General features: G+C 32.3%; 1 protein-coding gene across 1 annotated transcript in view; it reads left to right on the top strand.

Annotated features, from left to right (window-relative positions):
• Nucleotides 1-13,918, top strand: part of LOC126745465 (protein RRP5 homolog) — a 66,307-nt gene that overhangs the window by 365 nt on the left and 52,024 nt on the right. The window contains exons 2-9 of the mRNA XM_050453319.1: nucleotides 6,345-6,464; nucleotides 6,532-6,696; nucleotides 6,750-7,023; nucleotides 7,078-7,244; nucleotides 7,302-7,532; nucleotides 12,496-12,917; nucleotides 12,982-13,225; nucleotides 13,286-13,508. Of these exons, the coding sequence (XP_050309276.1) occupies nucleotides 6,345-6,464; nucleotides 6,532-6,696; nucleotides 6,750-7,023; nucleotides 7,078-7,244; nucleotides 7,302-7,532; nucleotides 12,496-12,917; nucleotides 12,982-13,225; nucleotides 13,286-13,508 (1,846 nt within the window). The remainder of the gene's footprint in view (nucleotides 1-6,344; nucleotides 6,465-6,531; nucleotides 6,697-6,749; nucleotides 7,024-7,077; nucleotides 7,245-7,301; nucleotides 7,533-12,495; nucleotides 12,918-12,981; nucleotides 13,226-13,285; nucleotides 13,509-13,918) is intronic.

Raw genomic sequence — 13,918 nt, forward strand, 5'->3', positions numbered from 1 at the left:
AATTCAATATTGAAGTCTAAAATACAAACCTATGTTTGATGTAAACACTTAATTCATAAATTTAGTTCCATACATGCGACCCCTAGAATGAAATAATACCACCACCAAATCTTAATTGGAACAGTAGTCGTCAAGTGATCCCTTATTTTGTAGGTCTGTCTACCCTGAATATAATTGCAAAGTTTAAAATCAATTCTGATACAGCATTTCTTTAAGATAAGCTAGTTTTTTGATATATAATCATAAGTGGATGATAGGTTCATATAGTAGAGATTTTTGCAAGAAATGAGGGGTATTATTTAGAAGTAGAGACAGTGTTTATCCTTAAAAAATTATACACTATTTAAAATATATTTATTTAAAACCTTAATTAAATTTTAAATAAAATATTTGTAATAAACTGCAAAAGTTTATGCTCAATTTAAGAATATTATTGGTCCTAGGCAACATGGCTTCATTCATGTCTGCCTTGGAAAATGGACAGGTTCACCACCAATTTTCCAGAAATTGAAGCATTACAGGTTTGATGGTGGCTCTCTACAGTGGGCCATATTTTTTTTTTTGTCAAATTAAATCCATATTATCATAATAAACAAGATCTTTTTTAGTTAAGCCTTACGCAGTTGACTGTAAAGTTCCTCAAGGAGGACATCTATCACCTCTGTTTTTTGACATTTTTATTGAAGATATTATTCACTGTTTCATGTACTGTTTAATTTTCCTATATGCAGATGACTGCAAAATTTGGGGTGTTAATAGGGGTGAGGTTTTTGTGAGACTGATCCAGTCACACCTTGAGTGTTCCATGACTTGTGCAATATTAATGGAATGTTACTTAATATCCAAAAATGTAAGCATTTACAATGGTCAAGAAAGCTCTATACTCCACATATTAAATATATATTTAATGGGGCTTGGATACAATCTGTAAACATTACTAGGGACTTGGGTGTGTTTTTTGATCCTAAACTTAACTTTGTAGAACATATCCAAACAACCCCTAATAAAGGATTTACACTTTTAGGCTTTATTAAGAGACACACTAGAAATTTCCTCAATGCAAATGCTCTGAGAACATTATATGTGGGTTTGGTTCAGCCCATTCTGAAGTTTTGCTGTACAGTGTGGTCACCTTATCATAAATGTCATAGTGACTCTATAGAAAGAATTCAAAATAAATTTTTGAGGTATGTTGCCCAAAAACTGAGAATTTCACCAGATCAGATTTGGTATAATGACCTAAGAAACCTTTAAAGACTGGAAAACTTTCAGAGAGGAGAATAAAATTTATATAGTTTTCGTCTATAAACTTGTACATAATCAAATTAACTGTCCTGAGCCTGTCAAAACTGTCATTTGTCATACCACCAAGGCAATTAAGACCTTGGCTAATCAAAGGACATTTAAACCCCAACATTGCAAGATGCTTTATGGACAAAATAGGTCAACAAACCGAATGTTGTGCAATGCAAATGTCGATATTTTTATCTCTTGGACAAATTAAAAGACAAAACTAAAAACTCCGGATCCTTGGAAGAATAATCATTTGACATAGTTTTGTCTCTTGAGGAGAGCTCAACTATGTGTATTAATGCTTTACAACTACCATATTGCAATTTCATGTTGTTTAATGTTAATTATGTTTAAGTTTTAAATCAAGTCGTTATTAATTTAATCAATTTAATTAATTTTATCAATTTATCAATTTAATTTAATTAATTTATTAATTTAATCAATTTAATTTTAATTAAATTAATAGTGTTTAATCAAGTAGGTATTAGTTATCAATAATGTACTTTTTTACTAATTTAGTGTTTACTGTATATAGAAGTGTTAAGCTTAATTTTATCTTAATCTTATCATAAACTAGATTCAATATGGGCAAAAAAATTACAGATGTTTCCAACATGGTCTTATACAACTCTCTGTCTCTTATCTAAAAATTTGTTTCTAGTTTGTAGAATTCAATGGTTTTTCAAGTCACTGAATTCAAAACAATGGTATCCAACATTGAGTGGTGCCTCTCAAAGAAGCAATTTTAGCCCATTAATCTTTCCCCTATTTGCCAATGATATCACTAGTATTGTTATGTCTGGATATTCTTTATTTCAGATGACTTAAGTATTATATTGTATTATACAAACTAATGAGGATTGTGGTGTACTACATGACATTGATGCTTTAGAACACTAGTGTGCAATAAATAAACTACCTCTAAAGTGCAAATGTATGTCAATCTCAAATATTAACATTGGTTTAATAATCAGGTCAATTAAAGAATTTAAAACATTGGACAGGCTTGTTATTTTATAACAACACCCTAATTTACTCTAAATTACTTTATGTAGAAATGTTGTGGTTCCCCAACTATAATGTCCATATAGATAATCTACAACATATACAGTACAGGTTTTTAAAATATCTGTGCTTTAGAATTGATGGCATATACCCTTCAAGGGGGTATAATCATCAGTTGCTCCTACAAAGATTTAATTTATATCTCAAACACTGTGCTAACCTTATACAGGGTGTTTCATTGCCAGGCAGGACATCCCATTTAATTTTTAATAGGGTCAAATATTGGCTTTCCTAATTATTTAAGAGAAAAAATTTATTAGAGTAATTTAAAGAGCACTAAAATCTGCAACCAACAAGATAACTTTTAATTTGGTAGGTTTGCCTGTTTAGAAGTTATTGGCAAAAATCTTGGTGAAAATTGTGTCTTTTTTGTCTCCCCATACGTACAGGTGGGAAAGTTGGTAACTTTCTGTGGATACTGAGTTCGTGTTGTTAATGTCTATGCTCATTTTCTTTATCCCAATATCAATTATTTTGAATGTTAGGTTCATTGTTTAGCAAATTGTCTATCTGTGAAGCAAATATTTCTTATAAAATCCTTATGCATGTTTGCCCTTTCCATCATATCCAAACAGAACTCCTGCCGCCGTATTTCATCCCCATCTCTAAGCTCCTGATGCCTTCCATATTTGTATGAGAAATATTTCTGTTTCTTTAAAACCTGAAACGCAGTTGTATGATCAATGCCCATAATCTCTCTATCATTTTCTTTGTTTTCTTGCCTTTGATGATTGTTTCATTCATTGTTTGCCTCACATTTGCAATTATTTACTCCAGTACCATTTTATTAAATTTTGTATCAGTTCTATTAACTGTTTATTTTCTTGGTATCAGCCTATTTATTAAAAAAAGAGGCAAACAAGTCTGAAATTTACCGGTAACTATTGCCTTGGTAAAACCATTTAGCAATTAGTACTTTTTCTTCAGTATTGTAACTCATAGCGGAGTTTTTTAATGTAGAATTTTAATGCAGTGAACTTATTATGGCAAAGTATTTGAGGTTCATCACTAGTCAAGATCATAAATTTTCGCTGGTATATCTGTGAATACAAGGCAATAAAAAAAGACAAATTTTTGTAAAGATTTTGAGCTGTTACTCTTAAATGGATAAGCTCTAAAATAATTAAAGTTATTTTGTTGGTTGCAGATTTTGGTGCTCTTTAAATTATTCTTATACATTTTTTCTCTAAAATAATTGGGGAAGCCAATATTTGACTCTATTAAAAATTACATGGGATTTATGCCCCTCCTGATGGTGCAACACCCTGTATAATTCTTCCTCTTTTATCTAAAAAATAATTTTATCAGTTTTGATTAGTTTGTTCAATTCAATGGCTTTAAGTGCATTTGTTATCCAACATTAAGTGGTGTCCCTCAAACAAACAATCTATCCCCATTGATCCTTACCATATTTGCCAATGTCAGTTGCTTTACTTTTTGATCTGCCATGCATACTTAAGGATAAAAAAGATTAGACAGTCCTCTAGCAACTACCTCAATATGAGATTCCCACTGTAGTTTAGGGTCAAGAGTTACCTAGAGAAACCATATCTCAGTGACACCATCCCAGTCATCTTTAAAGCACATTGTAAATAACATGCATTGTGTTTTGTATTTATTCAATAGAAGTTTATTTGACCTGAACCACAGTTCAGCCTTTTTTCGTGCATAAGACTCCATGATGTGCAAATTATTGACTATCCCTGGATAGAGAAAAAGGTGAAAAAGAAATCATCAGCCAACTTGTATCATTTGCCAATAATGAGAGATTGATCATTGACAAAAATTTTAAAAAATATTGGTCCCAATACTGAACTTTGTGGAACTCATACATTAACTACTCTCTCTAACTATGTAACACCTGCAATTCTCACCATCATACACTGTTATTTAAGAAGATTTTATTAATTGAAACTATTCTCTTTCAGGAACAGAGTTTTTTTAAATAGGATATTAGGTCACAAAATAGAGCTGTCATATATTGTTTTTTTATGAAAAGCTTCTTATATTTGGGAGACTAGAGTAGAATACCCATTGTAGTGTTTTTGCCTACATGGAAACCTTACTGACTGACTTGAAAACAGAACTTTAAGTTTACAATACTTAAAAATCTGTAATACCATGCACTTTTTAACAATGTTTTAGATATAACTTTTAAATTCATGGTATTCATGGTCACAAATACAAATACATTGATGTTTTCATTTGGTCGGTAATAAATTTATGATTAAACCAGTGTACAATGCTATCTTGACTCAAACAAACTATATAGGTCTTTGCCAAAAATGAAGACATGTATCCTATTTGCAGGGTCAAAACAAACAAATTTATCCAGTGTCTTTGTCTGATATAAATTTTCATTGTTCTTAATGCAATGTATTATAAAAGGCATTTAGCATCTTGTGTAATAGGGGCGAAATACATTATTCATAATAATCTGAAGGTTTTTTGAAATCCTAAATTCAATGAATTCTCCCTTATGGTCAGACAAATTAACATCTATTTCTTCTGTTTTAAATACCTAAGGAGCTGTTTTAAATACCTTACCTTAAGATAGGAGCTGAAAAGACATTATCAAGACATTTCACCCTTCATTTGTACCAAACCAAAGCTATTAAGAAGATCACAGAATTGTTTGGTATTTGTTTTCGAAATATTAAAATCCCCAGTCAAAATGATTTCTTTGGAGGTACTCACCTCGGCCAATAACCCCTCCAGTGACTCCAAAAAGGTGCCAAATTGTCCTGAGGGGGACCTGTAGTTAAGACATCAAGTGAAAGTTAAGACATACACATTAAATGATTCACAGCACATACAACAATGGAAATAAAGTGTCCCAGATTTAGGACTTCAAATAAAACTGATTTTATTTCAGAAGAATTTCCGACATTTTGACCTTAATTTAGATCATCTCCAGGGCTGGAAATAACATGTTACCCTTTACAATTAAATAAATAAATGAATAAATAAATTAAAACATTAAATAAAAAATACTGTAAAACAGGCAGTCTTATTTTCTTATGTTTACATAAAATTTTTAAGATTGTAATTTTCAAAAAAGAAGAGGAGAAATCATGTATTTCAATCCCGAATATGTACAGTAAAAGATGGTGTTAAGATATACGTACCTATTTCTATATAAAAAATCAGCTTATTTCATCACTGGACATGCAATGTGTATTTTTTCATTTATTTGTTTATCTAATTATAAAGTGAAACATGTCATTTCCAGCCCTGAAGATGGTCTAAATAAACGCTAAAATGTCGGAAATTCTTTTGAAATATAATCAGTTTTATTTGAAGTCCTAAACCTGCGACACTTTATTATTAAAATACAATAATCTTCAAGATATTTCTCACTCATAAATACATTAACATTTTCCTACCTTTTTTGCTGTTGCTCTGTCTGTATATTGTTTCCTTCAAGAAAAATTGTCCAACTAGTAGCCATATAGCACTATAGCCACAAAATTGTTCATCACTTTCAAGTAATGGCAGAAAAAAAATGCATGTTCTTTTATAGATAGTTTTTCTAAAACAAATCGTTGTTTTTTTTAAAAAAAAGTGATTTTTAAAATTTTAGCCATTGGTGCAACCTTGTATGCCATAGTCGCAAAGGGCTACGAAAAAAAATAGCAACTTTGTTTACTATAAAAAGCAACACTATCTTGCAAACCACTGCCTCTGCTATATCTAAAAGTCGCTACTAAGCTTATTACTATGCTAAAGTAAAATACTACATGTGCAATGTACTAAAGAATTCTAATTAATTTTAAATTTATGCTGATTCGATAACTATAGCTCTATGAATTTTTTTAGTGATTTTAAATAACTAGGTTGCAATATTACTTAATAAAATTTATCAAATTTTATCGCGTCTATCCTAGAGGCACACTGAAAAGCATATTCATATTTTTAAGATAAAACATAAGTGCTATTCTTATTAGTCTATTTTAAATACAAATAAAGTTGCTTTTGATTTTTAGTTATTTAGTGTTTCAAAACCTCCTAAGGCAAAGAAACCAAAAAAATCTAAGAAAAAGCAATTAGGGACAGATGAAACGTCAGAACCAGTGGTTAGTGTCAAAGGAACACTTTCCTACCAAGTAAGTATTTAAACATTGCTTCTTAATTTATTACCAATTTGTTTCAAAAACATTTGATTATCGTTAGACAATTCAAACTGGTATGGTGATCTTGGGATGTGTGAGGCAAATAAAAAATTTAGCCATAGAAGTTGAGCTTCCTGGTCTTTGTTTTGCAACTGTTGGAGTGACACAGATTTCTGACTCTTTTACCAAATATCTCAACCAACAAATTAAGGCTGGAGAAATTGAAGTAAGGCTGCCATTTGTGCATGTCATTTTTAATCAAAATAATTATTTTTTTAGACTAACAAAATATTAAGCATGATGTTCTCAGTGGGTGAATTTCTACCAGTCAAAATAATGAACATAGAGAGCAGAGAAAAAGGCACACACTTGGAAGGAAGCATAAATCCGCTTGATATTTATTCTGAAAGGAATCATGATTCATTTAAGAAAGAAATGTTGGTGTGGGCGAGTGTTAGCTCAAAAGCTGATCATGGTTATGAAATGAGTTTAGGTGTAAAGAATTGCAGGGTGTTCTTACCATCAAAAAATATCAACGAAGGCGTTAACTATGGTAATTTTTATTTAAATTTTCTTTGATTTTTTAAAGTAATTATTTTTTTTTTAGTAATTGGAAAGCCCCTTTGGTGTGTTGTGCATAAGTTTGACGCGACATCTACAACGTCAACAGTAAGGCTAAGCGCAAAATATGATCACATCAGAATATTGAAGGGTGACGTGGACAATTTGCACAATATAATCCCAGGCAATAAAGTTGAATTTCTTGTTGATAAGGTAGGACTTTGTTCGTAGATAGTAACTAAAATTCTGTAGTTGCCATTTTGTTTTCAGATTACAGCCCATGGTCTTCTAGGGAAATTTTCCGAAAATTTTGTAGGTTACGTAGACGAAAATTATTTAAAAAAGCCCCTTAATAGGCCCTCTGACTATCACGAAGGAAAGCTTTTGGCTGCCTACATTTTATATGTGGAACCCATTACTAAAATAACTCATCTAACTTTACGTCCTCCTGAAAAAGAGGAAGAAGTCGATCTTCCTGTGGGAAAAGTTGTTCAAGCAGAGGTAAATTTAAAAGACCCTTTGATTGTTATGATTCTGCCAATATTGTTGTGACTAAATATTCTGCTAATATCATTTCTACTCTCATCAAAATGTACCGGGTGGCCAAATAAGCGAGGTAAGCGGCTGTATCTCAGGACCTGTACATGCAACAATAGAATTTTTTTTATTATTATAAGAGTGAAAAAAAAAGTAAAGCCATGAGAAAATTCTGGAAATTATTTTTAAGTTCCGTATTTCACCGCAAGAGGACGCAACTAAAAATTAAATAAGAGAAGCCTCTTTTTCTCCGAAAACTTAAATATTAACTTATACTTTTGATATTGTTTTTAGTAAGACTAGATAATTTGCTGTCATTTTGGTTTATGAATTATTGACGTACGAACGAAAGTAGTGGTGGGGAAAGCTATTGAAAGTGGAATCATTAAAATCGCTGTAAATTCTAAACCACTCATTTGATTTTAGCAATTCAAAATTTATTTGCTAGATAAATGTAGCTGCTTTAAAAGTCTGATATCATCACTACTCTATACTTTCTAATAAAAGCGCCAGAGGGCGCAATTTTTATTAATTCCAGTTTTTTCCATTTTACTCTAAAAATTCAAATTGAATGGTATATTTTTGAGATCATATTTAAAAAGTAAATAAAATTTGCAAAAGTACTGTGAAAACCACACGATGATATCTTTTCTCGTTTTAAAGTTATAGCGAATTAAAGTCTTTTATGCACCGAGCCTAAACTTACGTCCCGCCTAAAAATCTCTAATTAGTATTACCACAACTAGGATATCATGATGTTGTCATAATTAATAAATTATTAAAGTAATACATACATACAATCGCTGTATTGTCAAAAAATTATAAATTTTGTAGACAAAGCTAATATAAATAAATAAATAAACACATGAGTACACAAAAACACAAGACATTTAGATCTTATACAAAATAGGTAACCTATTGTACATGGTCAAATTACTTATACAACTAAATGTTTATAAAGTCAGAAGTTGATATTAAAAAGAATATAAAACAATACAAACGTGCAAAAAAAGAATATAAAACAATACATTTCACGTGTTTTTAGAAATTTTTAAATTGTATACAAGGGCTGAAATATAGAGGGTAATACCTTTTCAAATTGACAGGCCTGTATGTGTCAATTGTTATAGTTTGTACCGGGTGGCCAACTAAGAATGGACGTCGGCGATATCTCAGGCCCTGATAGTCGTAGCGCCTTGAAAAAAAATTTTTTGTAATAAAAGTGGCCAAAAAAATGCTGGAAATTATTTTGAAGTTCATTGGTCAACCGCTAGAGGACGCGACAGCTTCTTTAAATCTTAAAATTGCATTTTTGCCAAAAAACCTCCAATAACGTACACCTCAAAATATTATATTAATATTCTAGGAAGATTTCCTCACAAAAAAGTTTCTACAAAAATTTCTGTCAGTTGTAAAATAAAGTGGTGGGGGGCGTTTTTAGCTTGAATAAAGAAAACAGCTGAAAATCAGCTGTGACTGGACCGATTTTTTTTAAACATATTTTTTTTAAGTCTATTGTTGCCTTATTTTTTCAACAAAAAAAAAATCAAATTACTTTTCCTAAAATCCGCTAGAGGGCGTTGACTTGTGACTAACCCTTTCTGACGGATTATTTCAAAAAACTCAAATGCAACTATATATATTTTTTTACCTCATTAAAAGCGGGGAAGAAAACCAAAGAAACTGGTGAAAACGGCACTTCGATATCACTTGTTAAACTAAACTTATTAACAAAATAGTGTCCATTCGAAAATAAAAGTGATAAAAATGGCCATAAATTACTATTTGCTTACACAAGCTGAATAAACTCGTATTAACTAAGTATTTTTAAAAAGAAACAAACTCAGTAGTGTTTTAGAAAATCCGAGATATAGAATTGATCGTTATACGTTTATTTATACAGGGTGTTATTTAAATAAAGTTGGCCAAATTGGCCTATTTTGGGGAAACTGTGCATACAGTTTATAGTTGTTCTATAGAAAAGTTTTAAAAATTTGGCATCATACCATACCATAGAAAAGTTAATTAAAGATACAAAATTAAAATAATTTGACACTTTTAACAATTTTGATGATACCGGTTGTAGATGAAAACTTGCTTATTTTAAATAGAACACTCTATAATATGTTATTTGATATTTAAATTCTACATACAATTTTAAGAAATCTTAGGTGGTACAATAAATAATATGGTATACACATAATTTATTTAGTGCCTCCCCAAAATGTTCAAAATGCATTCCATCATTTTCTATGCACTGAAACATCTTTTGTTCGGTAGACAAAGCTGCAGTCTCTACCTCAGCAAATGAGAGAGTCTGCATGCAATCCCTAATCCGGCCAATCATATTTTGTCGGGTCGTAGGTCTTGTTGCAAAAACAATTTCTTTAACTCGACCCCATAAATAAAAATCCAGGCACGTTAGGTCTGGTGATCTAGCCGACCATGGAAAGGTACCGCCCCGTCCTATCCATCTACCAGGGTAAGTAGCATCTAAAAACTCCCGAACATTTCGGGCGAAATGTGCTGGACAGCCACCGTGCTGGAACATCATTCGTTGGCGAATTTCAAGTGGCACATCCTCTAATAAAATTGGCAATTCCTCCCTTAAAAACTGCAAATAATTTGCACCATTTAGTGCGTTGTTGGCCGATAATTCGACCTCCTAATATTCCTGCCCAACAATTTAAAGACCAACGGCCTTGATGCTGGACTTCTCGCATACAGTGCGGATTCGTTGGTGACCAGTAATGAATATTGTGGAGATTCACGCCTCGATTGCTGTGAAATGTAGCCTCATCTGTCCACAATATGTTTGAAAGCACCTGAGGATCCTCTACAATCATACCCAAAAGCCAGTGACAATAGTCTAGGCTTCGGTCAAAATCTTGTGCACTTAATTCTTGATGCAGGACTAAATGATATGGATGAAACCTGGAACAAGATGATGACTGCTGATTCAACAGAATAGACCAATCTGGTGCTTTTCGTGTAAAAATTAATTAATTTTACATTCAAAGCATCATCATCAAAAAATGAACTCTCCTTAGGAAAATTAAGTCTCATCGCGTATAGTGAAGATTAATATCCAAAAGATCGCTTACTCCTTAAGAATATTCTGAACAGTAGTTCGATTTACTCCCAGGTCGTGCGCTATTGTTCTAGTACTTAAGTGAGGATTAAACTCGACGTAGGCTAAAACATTTATTATGTTGTCTTCGGTGCGTCCCCTTCGTTGTCTCCGAAACACGGGCAGCCGAACGTTTCCAGTCGTTCGCAAACGATGTATGATCCGAAGAAAAACTTTTGCAGTAGGATGGCGTCTATCAGGATACTGATGCGCATACACCCTTGCAGCAACTGTGGCATTTCTCATACATTAAAAATAAGTACCTATTATGTCAAACGCCTCTTCGTTTGTGTAAAGCATTGTTAAACAAAGCAATACGAAAAACAGAGATAAAAAGTTAAGGAACAAAATACTTGAACAAAACACAAAAAACTGGAACAAAACAGGAAAAACTGGAACAATACGAACAACTGGCACAACACGAAAAACTGGAACAACACGGAAAACTGGAAAAACAAAGTTCACAATACGGCGAACTAACAAGAAAACTATTGGATGTTATTAGCGAGACTTAAAAACGCTTTAACAATCGCAAGAAGAGACGCTAAAATGACATTTAACTGAAATATTTACATATTTTGCTTCCATGGTTACCTGCCACTTTTGTTTCCATAGCCTACTAACTCAACTTTCCTATGCACAGTTTTCCCAAAATAGGCCCATCTGGTCAACTTGGTTTAGTTAACACCTTGTATAAATAAACGTATAACGATCAATCCTGTATGTCGGATTTTCTAAAAGAGTACTATGAGTTTGTTTGTTTAAAAAAATACTTATATAAAAGAAGTTTATTCAGTTTATGTAAGCAAATAGGAGTTTATCGCCATTTTTGTCATTTTTATTTTCGAATGGACACTTTTTTTTTATAACTTTTGTTTAAGAAATGATATCGAAGTGCCGTTTTCACCAGTTTCTTTGGTTTTCTTCCCCGCTTTTAATGACGTAAAAAAATATATATAGTTGCATTTGAGTTTTTTGAAATAATCCGACAGAAAGGGTTAGTCACAAGTCAACGCCCTCTAGCGGATTTTAGGAAAAGTAATTTGAATTTTTTTTTTGGTTGAAAAAATAAGGCAACAAAAGACATTAAAAAAAATATGTATAAAAAAAATCGGTCCAGTCATAGCTGATTTTCAGCTGTTTTCTTTATTCAAGCTAAAACGCCCCCCACCACTTTATTTGACAACTGACAGAAATTTTTGTAGAAACTTTTTTGTGAGGAAATCTTCCTAGAATATTAATATAATATTTTGAGGTGTACGTTATTGGAGGTTTTTTCGCAAAAATGCAATTTTAAGATTTGAAGAAGCTGTCGCGCCCTCTAGCGGTTGACCAATGAACTTCAAAATAATTTCCAGCATTTTTTTTCGCCACTTTTTTACAAAAATTTTTTTTTCAAGGGGCTACGACTATTAGGGCCTGAGATATCGCCGACGTCCATTCTTAGTTGGCCACCCGGTACACAAAATTTAACTGTGTAACGTGTTTTCTGTCAAATATGGTCTAACCTCGGTAGATTTAAAATATTATTGGTTTTAAATTTAATGAACTGAAATTTTATTTATTTCTTTTTTTCTACTTTATCACAAAGAGAGAAGCTGGCTAGTTGGTTGAACCAGTGCCAAAAAAAAAAGATTCTTCTTAGCCATCGCGTTAAATTTTGTACCTTTTGCTCTCAGCGAATGAACTAGGACCTTAAGTTTCTCATTCTAATTTAGAATCTAAGCTTCTGCAACATTAAGAATTAACCTGTATTAAAATGTATTTTTATTGGAAAAAATTGTATCTCATATTTAGGTGTTTGGAAAATCAAATACTGGGCTCTATTTTGCGTTGCCTGACAAACAGCGAGGATACGCGGCTAACAAGAGATTACTGAGAACGTTAAGCCGCAATGAAAACATAAATATTTCTGAAGCTGTTGCTTCCAAATACCCTTTGGGAAGCAAACACCCTTGCAGAATAATGGATTACAATCACTTGTCAAAAACATTTATTTGTTCGCCAGAACACAGTGTCGTGAAAGAAAATACTTTCGCTTCAACAGATTTAATACCTGGACAGCTAACAGTTGTTACGGTAGTTAATGTAAAAGAAGAGGGAATAGTAGTTTCAACGGGTCATGTGAGAGGCTTTGTTCCGAATTTACACATAAGCAACATTGAGTACAGTAGTAATGTTAAAAAGAAGTTTAAAGTTGGACAGAAAGTCAATGCAAGGTTAGAGCACTTTGAAGTATACATGTAAATTTAATAAAATCTAATATGCGTTTTTATTCGTTAGAGTATTAAGTGCAGAAGAAGACAAGGTGTTGTTTACCTTAAAGCCTGCTCTGGTAGAAAATGAATTGTGTCTAAAAAATATAGAAGATGCAGAAATTGGAAACAAATACCCTGGAGTAGTGTCAAAAGTATCAGAAAATGGTACTCTGGTGGTATTTTATGGTAATGTAAAAGGTTGGATCAGTCAGAAAGGCATGGGCAATGAACAGTCGGCTCCGGCAGAATATTTCTTTATTGGCCAAGTTGTAAGTCAGACTGAAGTCACACTCTTCAAAATAGTATATTAAATAATTGTTACTTTCTAGATAAACCCTTACATTTGGAAAGTCGATCCTCCTCATATGCAGCTTAGTTTATTCAAGCCCCAAGTGAAATCAGCATTACCGAACGTAGGTGGGCGATACGTTGGGATCGTTAGGTCAGTAACTGAGGCTGGTGTTAATATTAAATTGGAGAATAGTGCGACGAAAGGGTTTATTCCTAATGCGCACATAAGTTGTAGTTTGAACTTATGTCAAGCAGTGAAAAGTAAGTAATATACGTTTTCATATTTACTGGTTATACAGGGTGTTTCCTAACTACGGTACGAAACTATACAGGGTGAATCGTTAGGTCGTTTTATGAAAAAAAGTTCCTATGAACGTATGTCGGGAGTTGCTTTGTTTCTGAGATACAGGGCGATGAAGGTTCAAAAAAATAACGGTATTTTGAAAATATTATATCTATCTTTAAACCGATTTGGTTGAAATTTGGTGCAGTTATTTGAAGTTATGAGACGCTTATTTAGCTGTAACTAGATTGAAATTATTAGGTCCAGTGGCGTGTCAGTGGGCACCACATGCTTATTGTTGAGAAAAAAAACAAGGCCAATAATTAATTGTTTTGCAGCTTTTTATTTATTTTTGTATTTAAGCAACTAAAAATACAACTTTTTCGTA

The sequence above is a fragment of the Anthonomus grandis genome, chromosome 16 (assembly GCF_022605725.1).
Source record: "Anthonomus grandis grandis chromosome 16, icAntGran1.3, whole genome shotgun sequence".
Lineage (NCBI taxonomy): Eukaryota > Metazoa > Arthropoda > Insecta > Coleoptera > Curculionidae > Anthonomus > Anthonomus grandis.